At 50.4% G+C, this 18,780-nt stretch overlaps 1 protein-coding gene and 1 pseudogene across 1 annotated transcript; one reads left to right on the top strand and one right to left on the bottom strand.

Moving 5' to 3' along the window:
- The first annotated feature begins 2,082 nt into the window (after nt 1-2,082).
- Nucleotides 2,083-8,654, top strand: LOC129351678 (fas-activated serine/threonine kinase-like). The gene is given in 13 exon segments (XM_055020616.1): nt 2,083-2,265; nt 3,916-4,702; nt 4,772-4,783; nt 4,786-5,089; nt 5,163-5,350; nt 5,428-5,576; nt 5,642-5,858; nt 6,034-6,193; nt 6,608-6,699; nt 7,245-7,660; nt 7,695-7,819; nt 7,909-8,023; nt 8,211-8,654. Coding segments are annotated over 12 exon segments (2,526 nt in total). The 5' UTR covers nt 2,083-2,265; nt 3,916-4,041; the 3' UTR covers nt 8,298-8,654.
- On the bottom strand, nt 8,526-16,825 carry LOC129351798 (nucleolar transcription factor 1-A-like; annotated as a pseudogene).
- Nucleotides 16,826-18,780: the final 1,955 nt, after the last annotated feature.

The following is an 18,780-nucleotide window of genomic DNA, read 5'->3' as shown; positions in this document are numbered from 1 at the left end:
AAACGAATAGAGAGCAGATATGACAGACATGACAAATAAAAAAATATTCAGAGAAACACAACATTCATATGTTTTTACAGGTTTTTTGTTCAGATCCTTGGAAAAAGTGGAAAAATAGAGTTCAATTTCCGAAACCAAAACTGTAACACAAAAAAGAAAAAAGGTGAAGATGATGAAAATTTACATTTGTAAATATGAAATTTGCCAAATATAATAATTAGATTGATTGCCAGTCTTTTGCCTGCATTTGTATTCTTACCATGAAAACAGAAAATAATATGCTCATAACTCAGGGAACATTTAGCATCAATATAACAATTTATAAAGATATTACACTCTTTATCAAATTTTCTTGTGATATGACAATTCCAGAATAAATGACTAATTGTTTCTGGATGCTCTTTTGTGTATTGTTTTAAATATGTCATCGTATATTTATTAGTAGGATATATTCAATCTAACAGTTTAAGCGAGAGCTTTCATTTTGTCGTTTATAAAAAGTTTCTGATGATGAGTCCACACATTTTTCAATTGTAAATCGCAGACAAAATTATTCCAATAGAAAATGGATGAAAGTACAGAAATAATATCTTGTTGAAACAGGGAACGAATATTTCTGTTATTCTTTCAAGTAGAAGAAAAACATGCTTTACTAACAGTGGTGTCAGTTACCTTGTATTCATCAACAACATTATTTCTAAAGAGTCCACATATTTCATTAGTTTCAGCATCAAACACAAAACATAAAGTTGCAGTGAGTTTGAACTCACTGTATCTGAGTAAACATTTTTTTTGTTAAATAGCTGACCCTCCAGAACGATTTTATTATTAAACCATTTAAAATAAAATAAAGATTTATTTTTGTGAAGGATACATTGGTTATTCCAGATGAAGAATTTATGTGAAGAAAAATTATGTTATTATATCAGTGCCCATGAAAGAAGCACTTGTATGTGAAATGCAGAAAATTTTATTGATATTTTCTATACAGTATAAATATCATGAAGAAAATGTAGTTTGGGAAAGTATTCCAGATGGAGGATGGAATTTTTTTAGATATGACTTTAACCAATTTATTTTGAAAGTATCATTTAGAGTTGTGAAATCTAGAAAATTCAGCCTTCTTTTTCATGAGAATTCATTACCACTGATTTCTTAAGTAATCTAAACCATTTTTCCATAAGAAATTGAAAAAGATTTGGTCAATAGAGTTTAGAGTTTGGTTGTCTACAGCAGACAACAAAGGAGAGTACAGAATAAGTGATATTCCCTCCGCTATAGATGACAATCACCAAATACAAGTTTAATATAACGACCCAAAAGTAAATCCCTCTATCTATCTATCTATCTATCTATCTATCTATCTATCTATCTATCTATATCTATCTATCTATCTATCTATCTATCTATCTATCTATCTATCTATCTATCTATCTATCTATCTATCTATCTATCTATCTATCTATCTATCTATCTATCTATCTATCTATCTATCTATCTATCTATCTATCTATCTATCTATCTATCTATCTATCTATCTATCTATCTATCTATCTATCTATCTATCTATCTATCTATCTATCTATCTATCTATCTATCTATCTATCTATCTATCTATCTATCTATCTCTATCTATCTATCTATCTATCTATCTATCTATATATCTATCTATCTATCTATCTATCTATCTATCTATCTATCTATCTATCTATCTATCTATCTATCTATCTATCTATCTATCTATCTATCTATCTATCTATCTATCTATCTATCTATCTATCTATCTATCTATCTATCTATCTATCTATCTATCTATCTATCTATCTATCTATCTATCTATCTATCTATCTATCTATCTATCTATCTATCTAGATCTATAGATAGATCCAGTAGTGTGTAGGAATTTGTGCATACCATTGAGGTGTGTATTATTTTACTCCCTCTGAGATCGTTGATGACCACACTCCAGTCTGGTAGGTGGCGGTAAATGCTCCTTAAGTTGGTTGCGTTCCGCCAATAGAAAACAGAACAAGAAGAAAAAAGAAGCAGAAGTAGAAGAAGAAGAAATAATTTCCCCTGGTTTCCCGCCGCAGGGTGGCGCTGTGGCCCCTTCTGTCGGTGCGGGCCAGGGACACCGTGATGGAGTCTGCGGACTGTGCATAGGAATGAACGGGCTGACTGATCACTGTTTTCCCGCTGAACTTGGACCGTCAGCGGCTTCTTGTTGTTCACATAGTGGAGCGACCGGCGGTACTGAGCTATGAGGTAACGAATCCGCCACTGTCAGGTTCTGACCCGGGTTAAAATCTCGGAGAGCAGCCCGTTGGTCCTGTGACAGAGAGGGGGAAGGACAAGTGTACCTGCCGGAGCTACCACCCAAAGCTACTGGAGTCTCGAGGAAGCTTAGCTTAGCATATAGCCTGATTAGCTTAGCTTATATAGTCTGGGTTAGCAGATTTCAGCCACTACCAGCTGCAGAGTTTGTCTCGAATGAGACTCGGTCATATATGATATTGTGGTCATATGGTTCTGTTAAATGTGATGTAAACGGAGCGTCTGGAGATGATTGAACCCAAAAGAAGCTGCTGTCTGCGGAAGTACATCCCGTTAGCTCTCGGTTAGCATATAGATAGAATTGGCTTATAGTTAGCTGGGGTGTTCATTTCTGAGGAGATGAGCACGGTTTGGCCCGGACGGTTGCCTTTAAAGTGGTTGATAGTTCTCCTCATATGATCTGGAGGGTTATCAGCTAAAGTATGTCCAGAAGAGGGTTGGAGCTACTGAAGAAGCGAACATGTTGGAAGTGCAGCTGGTAGCAGGAAGCTGATAGTCGGTCTAGTCGCCTTATTCTAGCACAGAGGTCAGGTGAGGTGTCAGGTGGACTTGTTGGACCTGAATGATGTCATATTGAGGTTCAGGTTGACAGATCTTATAGTAACACACGTTCTCAGCTGTTTGTTTGGTACTAGAACTGATCCGTTTATGATCAGTTCTAGTACCAAACCCAGTCATGTTAAACTGAAAACCATTACTAAACATTAACATCAGCAGCTTTAGAACAATAGCCCGTGGATCTCTGCGGGTTCTGATCCAACAACCATCTGGCCTCATTTATAATCCGGTCCCCAATCAGAGTTTTATCTGGGGCCCCAATACCAGATAATACCTGATTCCTAAGGTAGTCAATTTGCTTAACAAACCTAAAATCATTAGCATCTTTTGGAACTAGCTTACCTGTTATTATTGGTACTAATTTTAACCTTACAAGAGTAACATACTGAAAAATGATTTGGATTTTAAAATACAGAGCTACTAAAGTGTGCCATATTATTTTATCTGTGTGAAAGTAACATCAGCTAAAAAACCAATAAATTTACAGTAATCAAGATTGCAAGGTGTCAACCATCAACAGAAAGAGATTAACCATTACTGTTACAATGATAAAACAATATGGAAATTGCGTTTACATGTGTAATAGGAATTAGTTTATTTAATTCAATGTTGTTGTTTTTTCTGCCATGCTCGCTTGGTGCTCTTGGGGGCCCTCTGGTGTGGGGGTCAAAGGTGTGTCACCTCACCTGGACCTGGAGTTCTGCTATATATTTAGACCTCTGAGACTTTCTCAGACATGTATGAGGAAATTATTTGGCATGTTACCAAGATGTCCTGTTAACCAGCATCAGTACTGACTAGAACCAAGTCCAGTTAACAAAGCTGAGGTCCAGGGGCCTCCTATGGCACCTCCTGTTGGAGTCGTTGACTTGCAACAAGGTTCTGATTACAGGAACTAATTGGGCCAGCATAGAAGTGACAATTAGTCTGTGGACCGGTCCGATTCCGGTCCTCTGGGACAGTGAATGGGAGCAGAAACTGCTGGGTTGTGTGTAACGGTGTGAACATTATGGGATGTTGCAGGAGAGCTGAGCCGGAGCCTCCAGGTGGTCTGGCTGCGAGACTATGCTGTGTTGGTCCACTGGTGGCGCTTCCTGAGTCGAGCTCACCTCCTCCCTCCTCGACACGCCGCTCAGTCCGTCGCCATGTATGCCACCCGCCTCTACAGCACTGCGGGGGGAGGAGGGGGAGGCGGAGGCGGGCTTAAACAAGGCAGGAGGGCAGGGCTGGCGGTGCTGGAGGGTCCTCAACCTCACCTCCCCCACCATCTTCACCCGCAGCCTCCCCCGACTTACCCTGTCTACCAGGGCCGTCCAGATGCCACCGTGGACCTCACTTCCACCATCACTACCACCCCACCACCTGGCTCCACCCCCTCTACCTCCACACTACCAGCACCATGTGCCGGTCCACTCCTACGGGGGAGGAGCAACGGCCGGCGGTGGAGGCAAGAAGAAGACTTGGAACTTCATCCACGAGAAGATGAGTTATGACACTTTTTTCACCATGAAGCGTCTGATCGAACGCTCGCGGCAACCCGATGAGGTTCTGCGCTGGGTCACCCAGAACCCCGCTAAGATCTCCCACAACCACTACCCTGTTGCCCTGCAGAAGATTGGCCAGCTACTGCAGGCCACACCATTGCAGCGGGTCGCCGGGGATGGCACGGATGGCAAAGCGTCAGAGGCAGATCGGCGGCAGATCCTGGACCAGCCGGATTTCCAGACCCTCTGCAACGCCATCGTGAATGACTGCGCCAAGTTCGACAACTTCAGCATCGTCAACTGCCTGTACGCGGTCGCCTCGCTCGGTAAGGCCTTCACAAAGCTCACAGGCTCCGCCCCTTGACTCTGACTTCACTGAACCTTTGTGCCTTCAGGACTGCCTAGTGACCCAAGGTGGTGGTGGTCCTGGAAGCAGAATCCCAGTCCAGACTGAACCAGTTCAACCAGAAGGACGTGTCCATGGTGTTCAGCTCCAGCATGCGGCTGCACCCGGGCAGCCAGCACCCGCTGACCGAGGCCTGCCTTGCCGGCCTGGAGAAGAACCTGGAGCGGGAGCGCCACCCGCAAACGCTGTTCCTCCTGCTGTCTTACTACCGACTCAAGTGGCGCTCGCTGCAGACGCCAGAGTCGGCTGCAGGGGGTGCAGCTGCTATCAACACACCTCCGAACCCAGAGCAGCTAGTCACCAACAGGTGAGTTAGGTCTGCGACTGATGCCCGGTCAGAGGACCTCTGAGAACTCTTAACAGCTGATTCGTGTCTTCAGGAAGATCCTGCGACTAGTCAAGCACACTCTGGCCAGCGTCAGCGGTGTCCGTGACCAGGAGATGGCGCTGTTGGATGAAATGCTGGCGGCCTGTGCTCGAGAGGCCAGTAACAAGAGTCTGGAGCTGATCTTCAGCTCTCACCTGTTCTACCAGAATCGACAGGAGAAGTTTATCAACAGTCTGGCAGGTCGGCTCCCTGAGAACGTCCACCCGTCCATGTGTCCACCTGTCCTGATCTAACCTTGCTTTGACTGTCTCCTGCAGAGGAGCTACCCAAGAAGGTGGACAGCATCACGCCATACACCATGGCCCTAATTGCCAAGTACATCGCCCGACATCGGCTCAGGGAGACCCGGCTTCTCGACACCATTGCCGACTTTCTGATCAGGAAGGCCGAATACCTGGATAGTAAGGTGAGGATGCCTCACTGTTGGGTTGGGAAATGCGGGCGTGCTCTGACCAACATCTGTCTCGTCAGGTAATCCAGAAGCTAGTGTTCCCATTCAGCAGGATGAGTTACCGTCCGTCAGCCGAGCAGCAGTTCTTCTCCCGGCTGGAAGAGGCGGTGGAGCACAAGGCGCTAAGCTCGCCGCTCGCCACTGTCAACATCCTCATGTCCCTGTTCCAGCTTGGCCACTTCCCTGGAACTGTGCTGCACCGAGTCTTTTCCTCTGCCTTCACCAGCAATGTCACAAGTGAGCAAACAGTCAAACCCTTGGTACAGCGTCTTACATGGTACCAGAGAGACAGCCAGTAAAACAGTCCGTTAAAGCGTAGTGGAACCAGTGTAGACGGTCTGAACTGGTAGATCCCTGTGGTAGAACGGTGGTGTGATGCTCTCCCAGTATGACCAGTATCTTCTGCCCTCAGATAGTCCATATGCGCTGATTGTCAGAAGGTACCTGTCTCTTCTGGACGCTGCGGTAGAGTTGGAGTACCGTGACTATGTTGGCCCTCGCCTGCAGGACGCACACAAGGTGCTGATGTTTGACCATGCCCTCACAGCGGACGAGGTCAACCGAAAGTACAGGTGAGACCTGCACACACCTGGATCAGGACCGGGCCTTTTCAGAGGGTCCGCAACCAACACTTTGGTCTCAGCATGCAAGGTGGGCCAATCAGAGCTGAGCTTTTAGGGCTCATGGCTGGATCAAAAGTCCTTAAAATGCGAGTCAGAAATTTCCTGCACAACCAGAAACAGGCCAGATCTGCTTTTGGGCCCAGATTGGGTTGGTCCGACAGAGTTGAAACGAACATCTGTGTTTCTGTACTAAGCTTTTGAGCTTAGTACAGGCTACGCTCAAAAGCTTAGCCTGTTATAAGCTTTTGTACAGGTTTAGTACAGGTTGTACTGCAACAACAGATGTTGGAGATGTGTCAACAGTTACAGCCAGAAGAACTTTCTGGTTCTTTTGGGTCTGACTGGTTCTGTTGGATCTTCCAGCTATAAAGGTCTGGTGGCTGAAGCTCTGCGCCAACTGCTGGGAGAACAGAGCTACAAACAGGATGAGGTGCTGCCCCCTGGATACTACACAGGTACTACACCCAGACCCACATGGAAGCGCAGTACATCACCAGGACCGATTAGGTATTGCAGCGCCCCCACAGGACTGACTAGATAATGCAGCGCCCCCACAGGACTGACTAGGTACTGCAGCGCCCCCACAGGACTGACTAGGTACTGCAGCGCCCCCACAGGACTGACTAGCTAATGCAGCGCCCCACAGGACTGACTAGATAATGCAGCGCCCCCACAGGACTGACTAGCTAATGCAGCCCCCCACAGGACTGACTAGATAATGCAGCGCCCCCACAGGACTGACTAGCTAATGCAGCGCCCCCACAGGACTGACTAGCTAATGCAGCGCCCCCACAGTACTGACTAGATAATGCAGCGCCCCCCCAGGACTGACTAGATAATGCAGCGCCCCCCACAGGACTGACTAGCTAATGCAGCGCCCCCACAGGACTGACTAGGTACTGCAGCGCCCCCACAGGACTGACTAGGTACTGCAGCGCCCCCACAGGACTGATACTCTGGTACTTCGCAGTATTACTGCATGTCCATGTTTTTCCTGCAGACTTTGTGCTGTGGTTGGATGGCTCTGGTCGGGTTGCCCATCCGGTCTGGACCCTGTGTCCATCCCTCCTGCATCACCGTAACAACCAAGTCAGCTGCAGGGGCCGTTGCCGCGATGACCGCAGAGCTACAGTGCTTCTCTCCGTTTGTGGCACCGGAGGACGGCGGCGAACCCTCCAGTCCGGCGGCCAACAGAGCAGGCGGGGCCCCGGAGGACAGGGCTTTCAAGCCACGTCCCCCAGATACCCCCCTGACCATCACCGATGGTGGGCCCCTGGACTACGGCCCCTACTATGCTCCTGCGGCGCAGTTCTACCCAGGCCTGGCCAAGGAGCCTTCGGTAGAGAGCCAGGACAGCTCCACCCTCAGCAGCCCCCCTTCGGATGGCACCGCCCCGGCCCCCGCCGCCCCGAGGGGCCCTGACTCCCTTTTCCAGTTCTCCATCGGGAAGATCCTGGAGGACGAAGGGGCCGCGGTGGCCTCGGAGGTCCAGGGTGCGCAGATGGCCGGGTTCTACTCTGAGCGGGCTGCCGCCACCAGGTCGGACCCGGATGTCCCGCCCCAGAGCAACGGCACGTCCGCAGGTCAGTCCCCGTTCAGTAAATCGATTTTGGACCTCAGCAGAACCGGGCTACGGGCTCTGAACCCGACACTTCTCTGTGCAGGGTCATCCTATCCGTGAACGATAAGTGGCACTACTGCCACAACTCTGAGGTTCTGGTCGGGTCCCGCGCCATGAGGGACCGCCACCTGCGACTGCTGGGCTACATCATCCTGCAGGTCAGTCCAACCGTCCACAACCAGAACCAGACTGATCAGAGGAGTTCAGGTCCGCTGTCCTGCAGACGTTTCCCCTGAAAGGTTCTGCACACGCATCGGGTCAGTCGCCTTCAGGACGGCGGACCGAGACCAGGAGCGCCTCTGTCAGCAGGTCATGTGACCCGCCTCTCGTCTCGTCTCCTCTCAGCTTCCGTACCACGAGCTGGAGAAGCTGAACGGCATCGAGGAGGTGAAGCAGTACCTGCACCAGAAGCTGCTGGACGTCCCGCTATGACTGCGTCTGTGTGTGTGTGTGTGTGTGTGAAAGGGGGCGGGGCCAGCACTTACCTGTCACTGCAACCGGAGGGGGAAGCTCATCCCTGAGTGGTTAATAACTCCCATCAGGCCGTGCGGCAGGCTGCAGGTGCGCTGGTGGTGTGACTGGTGTTTTTTTGTGGGTGGGGTTGTTTTCTAGAGTAATGTAACCATGGTAACCGTGATGCATGAGGGAGGTTTTAAAGCATGTGCCAAAGGTTGGAGGGAAGGTGTGGTTCCTGGGGTGAAAGGTCAGATTATTTATTTGTGTATCAGGAGAAGGACAGAAGTTGGTTTATATTCTATCAACTGAAATGTGTATAAAAGCTGAACAGAGCTGAGTTGGGTCTTTATTTCCACCCGGGTCATGTGATCCAAGCCACGCCTCCAACCAGTGGAGCAGAACCTGGAGCCATTTCCTCTGAGCGATCTGGGTCAGGTCCATAGAACCCGTACGGGATCAGCCAGAACAGGACCGACCCGTTCAGTGTAACCGGTGGTAGTGATGAAACCAGGCGGTTTGGAAAAAGTGCATTTATTGAGTTTCTCTCGGCCTCCGGCTGATTGGAGGTCCAACACTGACTCCGCCCCTGCATGTCGTCATGTACAAACCCCGCCCACCCAAAAGAACAAACAGGAAGCTGTCATCCTGAAATGTCTGTCAGATAAAAACCAAGTAAATATAAACTCAAATGCTTGTAACAGGCTCCGCCCACTTCTGACGGCGCTGCCTCGCATTGGTCTGCCCGGATGACTGGCAGAGGAGGAGGCGTGGCCTGCACAGCCTGTCCTCTTCAATGAGTGGGCAGGACTAATCTGAGTCCAACTCGCTGGATTCCTCCGAGGAAGATTGATCGTCATCCTCTTCATCGTCATCGTTCTGAGGACGCAAACAGGAAGTGGTTAGAAAGGTCCCCGTGGTAACTGAACAAGCAGCAGGGACAGCATCCTGCCTCAGGGGCGGAGCTACAGCTGACACTTGTCCAGATCTTTACTTTAACTAGGACAGCTTCGCGGCAAGTTCCGTCACCGTGACAACCAAAGGAGCCTGAAACTACAGCAGACCGCCCCCCCTCACCTCATCTTCATCCTCGCTGTCTGAACTTCCTGATGTCTCATCGTCTTCATCAGAATCTGAGGAACCGCTCTTCTCCTCCTCCTCATCAGAGTCGGACATGTCCTGCTGAGAGTCCCACCAACATGGCGGTCAGAGCCTTTCGGCCCTTGGGCCCGGAGATTCTGATGGTTTCCAGCCTGCGGGGCGTGATCCTACCTTAGCACGGTATGCCATGGCCCGCTTCCCCACGGCGACCCCTGGGGTCACGGCTCGGGCTCCGCCCACCTTTCCCTTCGCCGTCACCCGGACTTTGGCCACGGGCTGGTGGTTGCTTTGGAGGAGCTGCTGCGGCGTTTCTGCCAATCAGAGACGGGCTGAGTGTCAGGTGACCTACAGGGCGGAACGGGGGGGTGCGGTGTGTGGCGGACTCACCGAGGAGGAGAACTCCTTGTACACGGCGCGATCCTGCGGGGACAGCGACTGCAAAGGACAGGAGAAGTGAATGGGGGCGGTGGGCTACCTGAGGGCTGGGGGGGCTTACCTTGACCCAGGCCTCCAGGTGGGCCTTGTACTCCACCTGCTGCTCCTCCACCTGCTTCTTGTACTTGTCCTTCTGCGCCTGGCTGAGCTTCTGCCAGCGCTTGCCGATCTCCACCATGCGCTCCTTCAGGCTGAAGTGGTTCAGCTCTCCGTTCGTCAGCAGCTCCTGGAGAACATCTGGTAGCCGCTCCTAGGGTCAGAGGTCGCACTCAGCGGGGACTGGACGGTAATGGGAACCGGTCCGGTTATCTGCCAGCTCTAGTACCGGGCCGGTTCCGGCCCGGATAAGAACCAGAACCTGCGACGGCGGTCCCAAACTCACACTGGAGGCTTCTTCGGCTCCCCGTCGAACTTGGGCTTCCTCTGGCCGACAGGGGCGCTCTCATCTCCAACAGCTCCCTCTAGAGGACAGCAGCAGTTAGCACACACAGCAGCCAATCAGGACGCAGGGGTCGGAGGGTACCGAACCTCGTAACGTTTCTGGTCCTCTGCTGCTTTCTTGATCCAGGAATTTTCTCCTTTTTCTCCATGGAGCGCCAAGCCACCTCCATCGCCGCCTGTCCTTCCTGCGGTCACTCTGCAGGGGTCAGAGGTCAGCACAGAGGTCAAGAAATCTCTCATGCTGAGCTGCTGCCCCTCCCAGGCCCACGCCCTCTGACCCGGTACTTGGCCAGGTAATCTCCTGTCACGCTGTGCTGCCACGTCTCCTCTGCAGTTTTTTTCGGCGTGTCTGGAAGCTTCGCTGCCTTCCTGGCGTCCCGCCGCTCTCTGGGCGCTGTGGCTCCGCCCCCGGCTGCTGGCCACGCCTCTGGCTCCGCCTCCCGGCCGCGCTCCTGTAGCAAGACAGAAGGTATGCTCAGTCAGGGCCTCCGGTTCTGGTTCTGGTTCTGATTGTACCTTGACCGATGGAGACTTGGCTCTGAGAGGGCTGGGAGCCACGCCCACATTCAGCTTGGCTCCGCCCATTTTTCTCCTCCGTCAGGACTCTGTCCCGCTCCTCCTCAGGAAGGCTCTGCAACACAGCGACACCTCGTTGGCCTCTGGCCTGGACTGACCTCTGACCTCTCTATGTGAATGCTACCTGCACATATGTGACCTCTGACCTCTACCTTGAATTTATCTCATTTGTTCCTATTGTCATGGCAACACAATGCTAGATGTACTGATGACTTCATGACCTTTAGCCTTTCCACTAGCATCTGTGGAAAGGCTAAAATACTAGCTACTTCTGTTGCCATGACGATCTATTTGCAGCCTGGTTCTGGTCCAATGTGACCCGCTCACAGAGACCAGAACCCGGCCTGGTCAGGGGGCGGAGCCTCACCTCCAGGAAGCGCTGCAGGTCCACGTCATACTGCTTCTTTTTCTGCAGACAGGAAGTGGTGTTAGAGGTGTAGGGAGCCGGGTCGGTACCGATCGGGTCGGTCGGTACCGACCTGCTCGCAGCGCTTCTGGAACATGTCCTTCTCCTTCTGGGTCAGCATCTTCCACTGCTTGCTGCACAGCACCATGCTCTCGGTGCTCGGCACGTCCTTCATGTTCACCATCAGCTCAGCGCAGTACAGGGAGTAGCCGTTCCTGCAGGGGTCGGGGGTCACTGGGGGTTACCGACCCAAATGTTGGACCGCATCGCATTCGCCATCAAATGATTAGTTGATCCAGGACCCAGTTGAACACATTGTCTAAATATGTCATAATTTTTCTACGAACTAAAAAAATGCTGTTTTTGATTAGCAAAACTCATAATCGCTTCAAAACTGCACATCTTATGTTGTATGTTTCATCCATGGAGGCCGCCATTTTTTCACCAATGAGTTGATGATGTCATCAGGTCCATTCTGTACTGGAGTCTACAGAGTAAACACGGGAAGGCTGACTTTAGTTTAGTAGTTGATCATATTGAGTTTGACTAAAAATAAAATGAGGCGAATCTGGATAATTTCCCACATGAGAGAGGAGAGGAAGACAACCTGGGACCTAATCTGGACCTGGACCTTTCTCCACAACACTTTGAGCCATTTATACCAGCAGAACCAACGAAGCTCTAGCAGCTGAAATGCTAACGGAGCTAATATTACCGGAAATGCTAACGGAGCTAATATTACTGGAAATGCTAACGGAGCTAATATTACTGGAAATGCTAACGGAGCTAATATTACTGGAAATGCTAACGGAGCTAATATTACTGGAAATGCTAACGGAGCTAATATTACCGGAAATGCTAACGGAGCTAATATTACTGGAAATGCTAACGGAGCTAATATTACTGGAAATGCTAACGGAGCTAATATTACTGGAAATGCTAACGGAGCTAATATTACTGGAAATGCTAACGGAGCTAATATTACTGGAAATGCTAACGGAGCTAATATTACTGGAAATGCTAACGGAGCTAATATTACTGGAAATGCTAACGGAGCTAATATTACTGGAAATGCTAACGGAGCTAATATTACTGGAAATGCTAACGGAGCTAATATTACCGGAAATGCTAACGGAGCTAATATTACCGGAAATGCTAACGGAGCTAATATTACCGGAAATGCTAACGGAGCTAATATTACCGGAAATGCTAACGGAGCTAATATTACCGGAAATGCTAACGGAGCTAATATTACTGGAAATGCTAACGGAGCTAATATTACTGGAAATGCTAACGGAGCTAATATTACCGGAAATGCTAACGGAGCTAATATTACCGGAAATGCTAACGGAGCTAATATTACTGGAAATGCTAACGGAGCTAATATTACTGGAAATGCTAACGGAGCTAATATTACTGGAAATGCTAACGGAGCTAATATTACTGGAAATGCTAACGGAGCTAATATTACTGGAAATGCTAACGGAGCTAATATTACTGGAAATGCTAACGGAGCTAATATTACTGGAAATGCTAACGGAGCTAATATTACTGGAAATGCTAACGGAGCTATTACCACCGGTACTGAATGTAAAACCACCACCAGTAACAGCCGTAGCCGAACCGGACTCAGAGCTCCAGAACCAGGTACCGGACCGGCAGGGACCGGAAGTGAGTATCATTCATTGTTTCATTATGAAGCTGAAGGCAGCTCTTCCTCTTCCTCTGTTTGCTCCTCCTCATCATCATCACCTGTTATTTCTGGTTCTGATCGGTTTCAAGGCTCCGGTCCAAATTAAAAAGCCTGAATAATGTTATTCACCACTGGAGGAGCCAGTCATTTACCCAGAATGCATTGCAGCGTGAACAACATGGCGACATTCCTGTGAAAACATTTTATTGAAATGAATAAAAACTAAATAACCCGCAGTGTTATTACTGTGTTGGTTTTCCATCTGAGATCAGTATTTCCCAGACAAGGCCTATTTTTATCCTGGATCTCGTTCATCACGGCCCATAAAGCTGCTCATACCGACCTGGAATGTTTTATGACGCGAAACGTTAAAACACCAAGACATAAATCATCTCTGAACATTTTCTGGTTCCAGAAAGAACTGCCATTACAGACATCAGGTTCTGGTTCTGCTGTTACTTTCTCGCCACCGACGCTACCAGGAGTGATGCTGCGGGCCAGCGACTGGATGCGCTGCTGGTTCTTGAATTGTTCGAACTGGGACCAGTTGACTGAACATTAGCTCAGGGTGCTGGGAGCCGCCGGGCTGAACCGATTGAGCTGAACTGGGTAATGTCACTGGGACCAGTTACACCACCACAATCTCCAGTGTTTCGGGGTTCACCTGAAACTTTTCCAGATTTCCATTTTATCAGAGCTACATCTCTCTTTCTCTGACAAATCTTGCCTAAGTTAGCCTTGCATAGAGTAGCCTAACTTAGGTTAACCTAGTCCAGCTTAGACTACCCTACCAGCCCTCTGATTGCAGGACATGTCCATGACCAGTTGGATTTCCGCCAATCAGAGCAGAGTTCCTGCCTTTCTCTGTCTCTGATTGGTTTAGACCACAATCTGGGCCTTATCGTTCAGGCTGCTACTGGGCGCACTGGGTTGACACAGCGCTACAGACGGTGGAAGAAATTTTACCCAATTGGTACCATGTACGAGTAGGGTGGTGGTCCTACTGGTTATACTGGTGGTAGTGGTGGACTCACGGCGGCGGCTTGGTGGGCCGTCCATCGAACTTGTCCTTTAGCTGTCTCTCAGCCTTGGTGAGGACAGAGCGGACGTGTTCCTCTGAGTTGGAGTCTGGGTGGGCCTCGTGGTACACCCTCATGCTGCCCTGCAACACAGAGACTGGCAGGTCAGAACCAAGGCGGTGGGTCGGCCCAGAACCAGAGCCAGAACCTCACCTCATAGTCCTTCTGCAGCTCCAGCGCCTTGCTGATCCACTTTAGCCTGCGCTTGTCGGACAGCTGGGACCACTGCCTCCTCAGCGCCTCCTTCAGCTCCTTCTGACTCACCTGAGGACACACGGTTCCGGTCAGAGGATGATGCCACTGACCGGGCCGGCGGCGGAACCGGGCCAGTACCTCTGGGTGCAGCTTCATGTAGGCCTTCTTCTCGTGGTTGTACCACAGCTGCTGGGGCGTCTTGGGTTTCTCCGGCAGGTCCGACTTCTTCCGCTCCTCCATCAGGTCCGGATGCTCCTCCCTGCGGGACACCGTGCATTATGACAGGAGTGGAATCACTGGACCGGAATCATGGACCTGGAACCACAGGACTGGAACTGAAACCACTGGATGGAAACTCACCTGAACCGGGCCATGTTCTTCTCAAACTCCTCCTTCTCCCGCTGGAACTCTGTGATGTACTTTTGCTGAAACAAAGCAGAGACATGGGGACCATGTGAGCAGGTTCTGGTTCTGCTTCTTGGTTCCCGGTTCTGGTCTTCACCTTCTTCTTATCTGGGAGCTCCTTGTACTTCTTGGACAGGATCTTGGTGAGGTCCAGGTTGCTCATCTCCGGATGGATCTTGGCGTATTTGGCCCGTTTCTCCATGAAGAAGCGGAAGTAGGGAGTCAGCGGCTTCTTGGGGAAGTCTGGGTGGGTCTGCACAGAGACATCGGGTCAGAACTGGTCCGATTCTGCTGCTCAGTCCGGTTCTGGACCCGCACCACTCACCTTCAGCTTCTTGCCTTTGTAGGGGTTCTTGACAAACTCAATGGCGTCCACAATGAGCTCCGTCATGGTCCGATACTTCCGGACCTGAAAACAGAACCAGAATGAAAGGTGATGGTCCAGAACCTATCCATTACCCCCAGGTCCACTGGCGGCGGGTCGTACCTCGGAGGAGACCTTCTGCCACTTCTGGCGACACATGTCCCCGGAGAAGCGGCCGAAGCCGACTTTGTCCCAGTCAAAGTGCGACTCGGTGGTTTTGTACTTCATGGCGTCTCCGTCGGGCAGCAGACCGCGGATCCGCTCAAGCAGCGTCAGGCAGTCCTCCTGGCTCCACGCGTCTGTGGACGGACAGCCGTCATCGTCATGATGCTGCCACCACCGGGCCGGGCCGGGCCGACACACACCTACCTGCTTCAGCCTTGATCCTCTGAGCCGCAGAGATGCTGCTGCTGCCGTTCATCCTGCCAGAGGCTCCGCCCCTCGCCGCTCTGCAATCACACACACACACACCTGTCCTTCATCTGAGACACACACACATACCTGTCCTTCATCTGAGACACACACACATACCTGTCCTTCATCTGAGACACACACCTGTCCTTCATCTGAGACACACACCTGTCCTTCATTTGAGACACACACCTGTCCTTCATTTGAGACACACCCTGTCCTTCATTTGAGACACACACCTGTCCTTCATTTGAGACACACCTGTCCTTCATTTGAGACACACACCTGTCCTTCATTTGAGACAAACACACACATACCTGTCCTTCAGGTTGAACATGTTTTTCTGCCAGAATCATGATTTGAATTTTGTTTTAGTTCACTGAACAAAATCTTTCAGAACAAATAACTGACACTTTTAGATGAGCAGAGTTTCACGAAGAACCCTCCAGAACCTCCCTTTGGGTCGGGGCAGGCCTGGTGGAGGAGGTGGTGCAGCGGCTGGCCGGCAGGGGGCAGGACCGAGCAGCAGCGCTCTGGCTGATGCAGCAGCAGCTGGACGCTCCACTCCGTGTCGCTCTGAACCGGACCGGCTCTGGTTCTGTTTAGGATAAACCATGCGGGTTTTCTGTTGAACCGGGACCTGCTGTGCTGACGGGTGCGGGTCTCCACCGAGCTCTGGGGGCCAACAAGGGCCCTTCAGGAGCCCGCCCGGGGCCCCGCGGACTGAGCGGGCCGCCTGGCTGCAGCTGCCCGGTAATGGCGTCCCTCCTCCTCAGGAGTCAGCACGTAGCTGTCGCTGGAAGGCGCACGGGAGTCTGTCTAAATTAGGAGTAAAAGCGGCCAAACTGCGGAGATTAAACCGTTTCTGCGGTTTAATCTCCACAGAACCGCCGGTTCCGACATGTGCAGCCGATAATCCTCTTGCAGCAGAAACCAGCAGAAACGGTCTGAAATGACCTGGAATGCTGTTGAAAGGTTCTGGAACGCACCATCTGCGGTTCCCCCCGGCCGAACCGACCCGATTCCTGGAGCCAGGCTGCTTTCGGGTCGCAGCGGGAAGGATCGACGTCGCTTCCCCAGAAAGCCTCACTGCGAAGCCATGAATGTTCCGTGGACTCGGGGACAACCGAGCAGAAAAACCGAAATTCGTTTAAAATACGAAACCTTCGCTTACCTGATGGTTCTGTTGGATTCCCGGATGGTTCCCGAACAGAACCGTGCCGGTTCGGCTGGTTCTGAGCCTTTCTTAGAGTCTGTTTTTTGCCCGTAACCCCGGGGAGTCAGTTCGAAACGAATCCGACAAAAGGAGCGTCTCGCTCGGTGTGAAACTCCGCCCCGCGCCGCAGGGGGAGGACCTCCGGGGAAAACATGAGACAAAGGCGGAGGATGAAACCAGAGCCGCGGACAGAGCTGCAGCCAGCCCCGCTGCTGGCATAACACAGCTTCAAACTCTCTCTGGTTCGGTTTGGTCCCGGTCCAGATATGTGCCACGAGGGCCCGCGGACCGGACGGGGACAGGCCGACGGATCCGGGGAACAGAGCCTCCCTGCGGCTCGGGCCGGAGCGGATCCCCGGCCCAGAGGCAGAGAGGAAGGCGGCCGCCGAGAGGACAGCAGGCCGGGGCCACACTGCTCAGAACCTCCTGGTGGTTCTGGACCCAGACGGTGGAAGTCCACCAGGAACCAGACCAGGTTCTGGTTCCATGGCGGGTCCGCATGGTGAACCTGCGGTTCTAAGACTTTCTGCTCCTGAACAACACAAATAGAACCGGAACTTTAGAGTCCGAACCGGGTCACTGAGTGATGATGACGATGATGATGATCATCATCATCATCATCCAGACATCTTCTCAATCTTCTGCAGCTTTTGCGACCCATAATGCACCGGGGTGAACGAACTGTGTTGTTCACGCATGCGCAGCTGTAGCATAAGCGGTTTGGTCTCTAATCACTGAACCCATTAATAAACCCGAACCTCTGCTGGTCCCTATTTATTTCTACCTGTGATGAACTCTGACCTCGTGAGGCTCCAGCTCGCTGCTGCCCCCTGTTGCTCCGGCTGATTACATTAAAGCTTTTTCTCCATTAATGACAAACAGACTTGTTGACTTGTCTATGACTTGGTGAGGTACAAACAGTCCAATGAAGGCAGGAAAAAAACAAAACGACAAGAACAGAACAGGAGGCAAATTATAAAAATAGTGCAGGATTTTAAACAAAAAAACCAGAGATCATTCATGATGGAGCCTCTGCAGCTGTACACCAGAACCGGGCCTCAGAACCGTTCTAGCGGTTCATCATAATGGTCAGACCGGAGCCATAATGGTCAAACTGCGGAGTTTACGTCTTCATAAAAAGCAATAAATACAGTGACGAGGCTGTCAGGTGAATCAGAGGCTGTTGTTGCAGGCAGTGACCAGCAGGGGCGAAGAGTCGCCTGCGGTCTGTCTGAACAACACAGCAGAAGAAGCGGCAGCAGCGCAGATTAGCCTGTTAGCTTGGAGGCTAAATTCGCTGCTATGAAGCTTCTTTTGTGAGACGGTGAGTTCTGGTTCCCCTCTGGTCCGAACTTGGGTCGGACCGGTCCGGAACTACTTCCGGTGCCGTTGTTGCCCGTTAGCTCCGGCTTTAGCCAACTGCTCAGGTGTGCTCAGGTAAGAGCAGGTCAGAACTCTGCGGGTTCGGTCCGAGTCTCCCAGCTGGGCCAGCTAGCGGTCCAAACAGCACATCACCGGAAAAAGAGTCCGAACCGGGAGCTTTACACCGACCAGAACCAGCCACCATGAATAAGGTCCGGAACCCGGAGACGTCCTGAAGCTGAGGAACAGGTTCGGTCCGGTCCGGTCCGGTCAGCAGAACTCTAGCGGAGGTTCGGAACAGCCTGGACACAGAAAAGGTTGGTGTTCTGGATCAGCAGAACCTCTCCTGGTTCCGGTTCGGTTCTGATCGAAGCTTTTTGGGACTTTCATGTTTTGGTTCTGCTTAATTGGTGGAAACTAATTATCTGCATTTCCAGTTTGTCTAATTTCTACTTTAAGTTGATTAGAAAACATGAACCTGCAAATATGAGAAAACATCAAATATTGTAAACTTGGATATTTAACAACAAATGTAAAGTTTTATCAGTTTCTATCATTTCCATTGATCTTAGTTTGGACTCAATAATTTAATCTGTCAGACAAGAAGGACAAGCAAGACATTGGACATTAATGTCCATTAAAAATACACAGAATATTTTCTGCTGCATCTGTATTTATACATTTGCTGCTTTAATAACAGTTTGAGGCCAACATGTTCTCCTGAAAAGCTGTTTGTTACTTTTAATTGTTACTATATCTGTATTTTAGTGCAGGTTGT

Source organism: Poeciliopsis prolifica, unplaced genomic scaffold (assembly GCF_027474105.1).
Source record: "Poeciliopsis prolifica strain line A6 unplaced genomic scaffold, Auburn_PproV2 SCAFFOLD069, whole genome shotgun sequence".
In the NCBI taxonomy this organism is placed as follows: domain Eukaryota; kingdom Metazoa; phylum Chordata; class Actinopteri; order Cyprinodontiformes; family Poeciliidae; genus Poeciliopsis; species Poeciliopsis prolifica.
The sequence above is the reverse complement of the archived record's forward strand: the minus strand, read 5'-3'. Positions and strand labels throughout refer to the sequence as shown.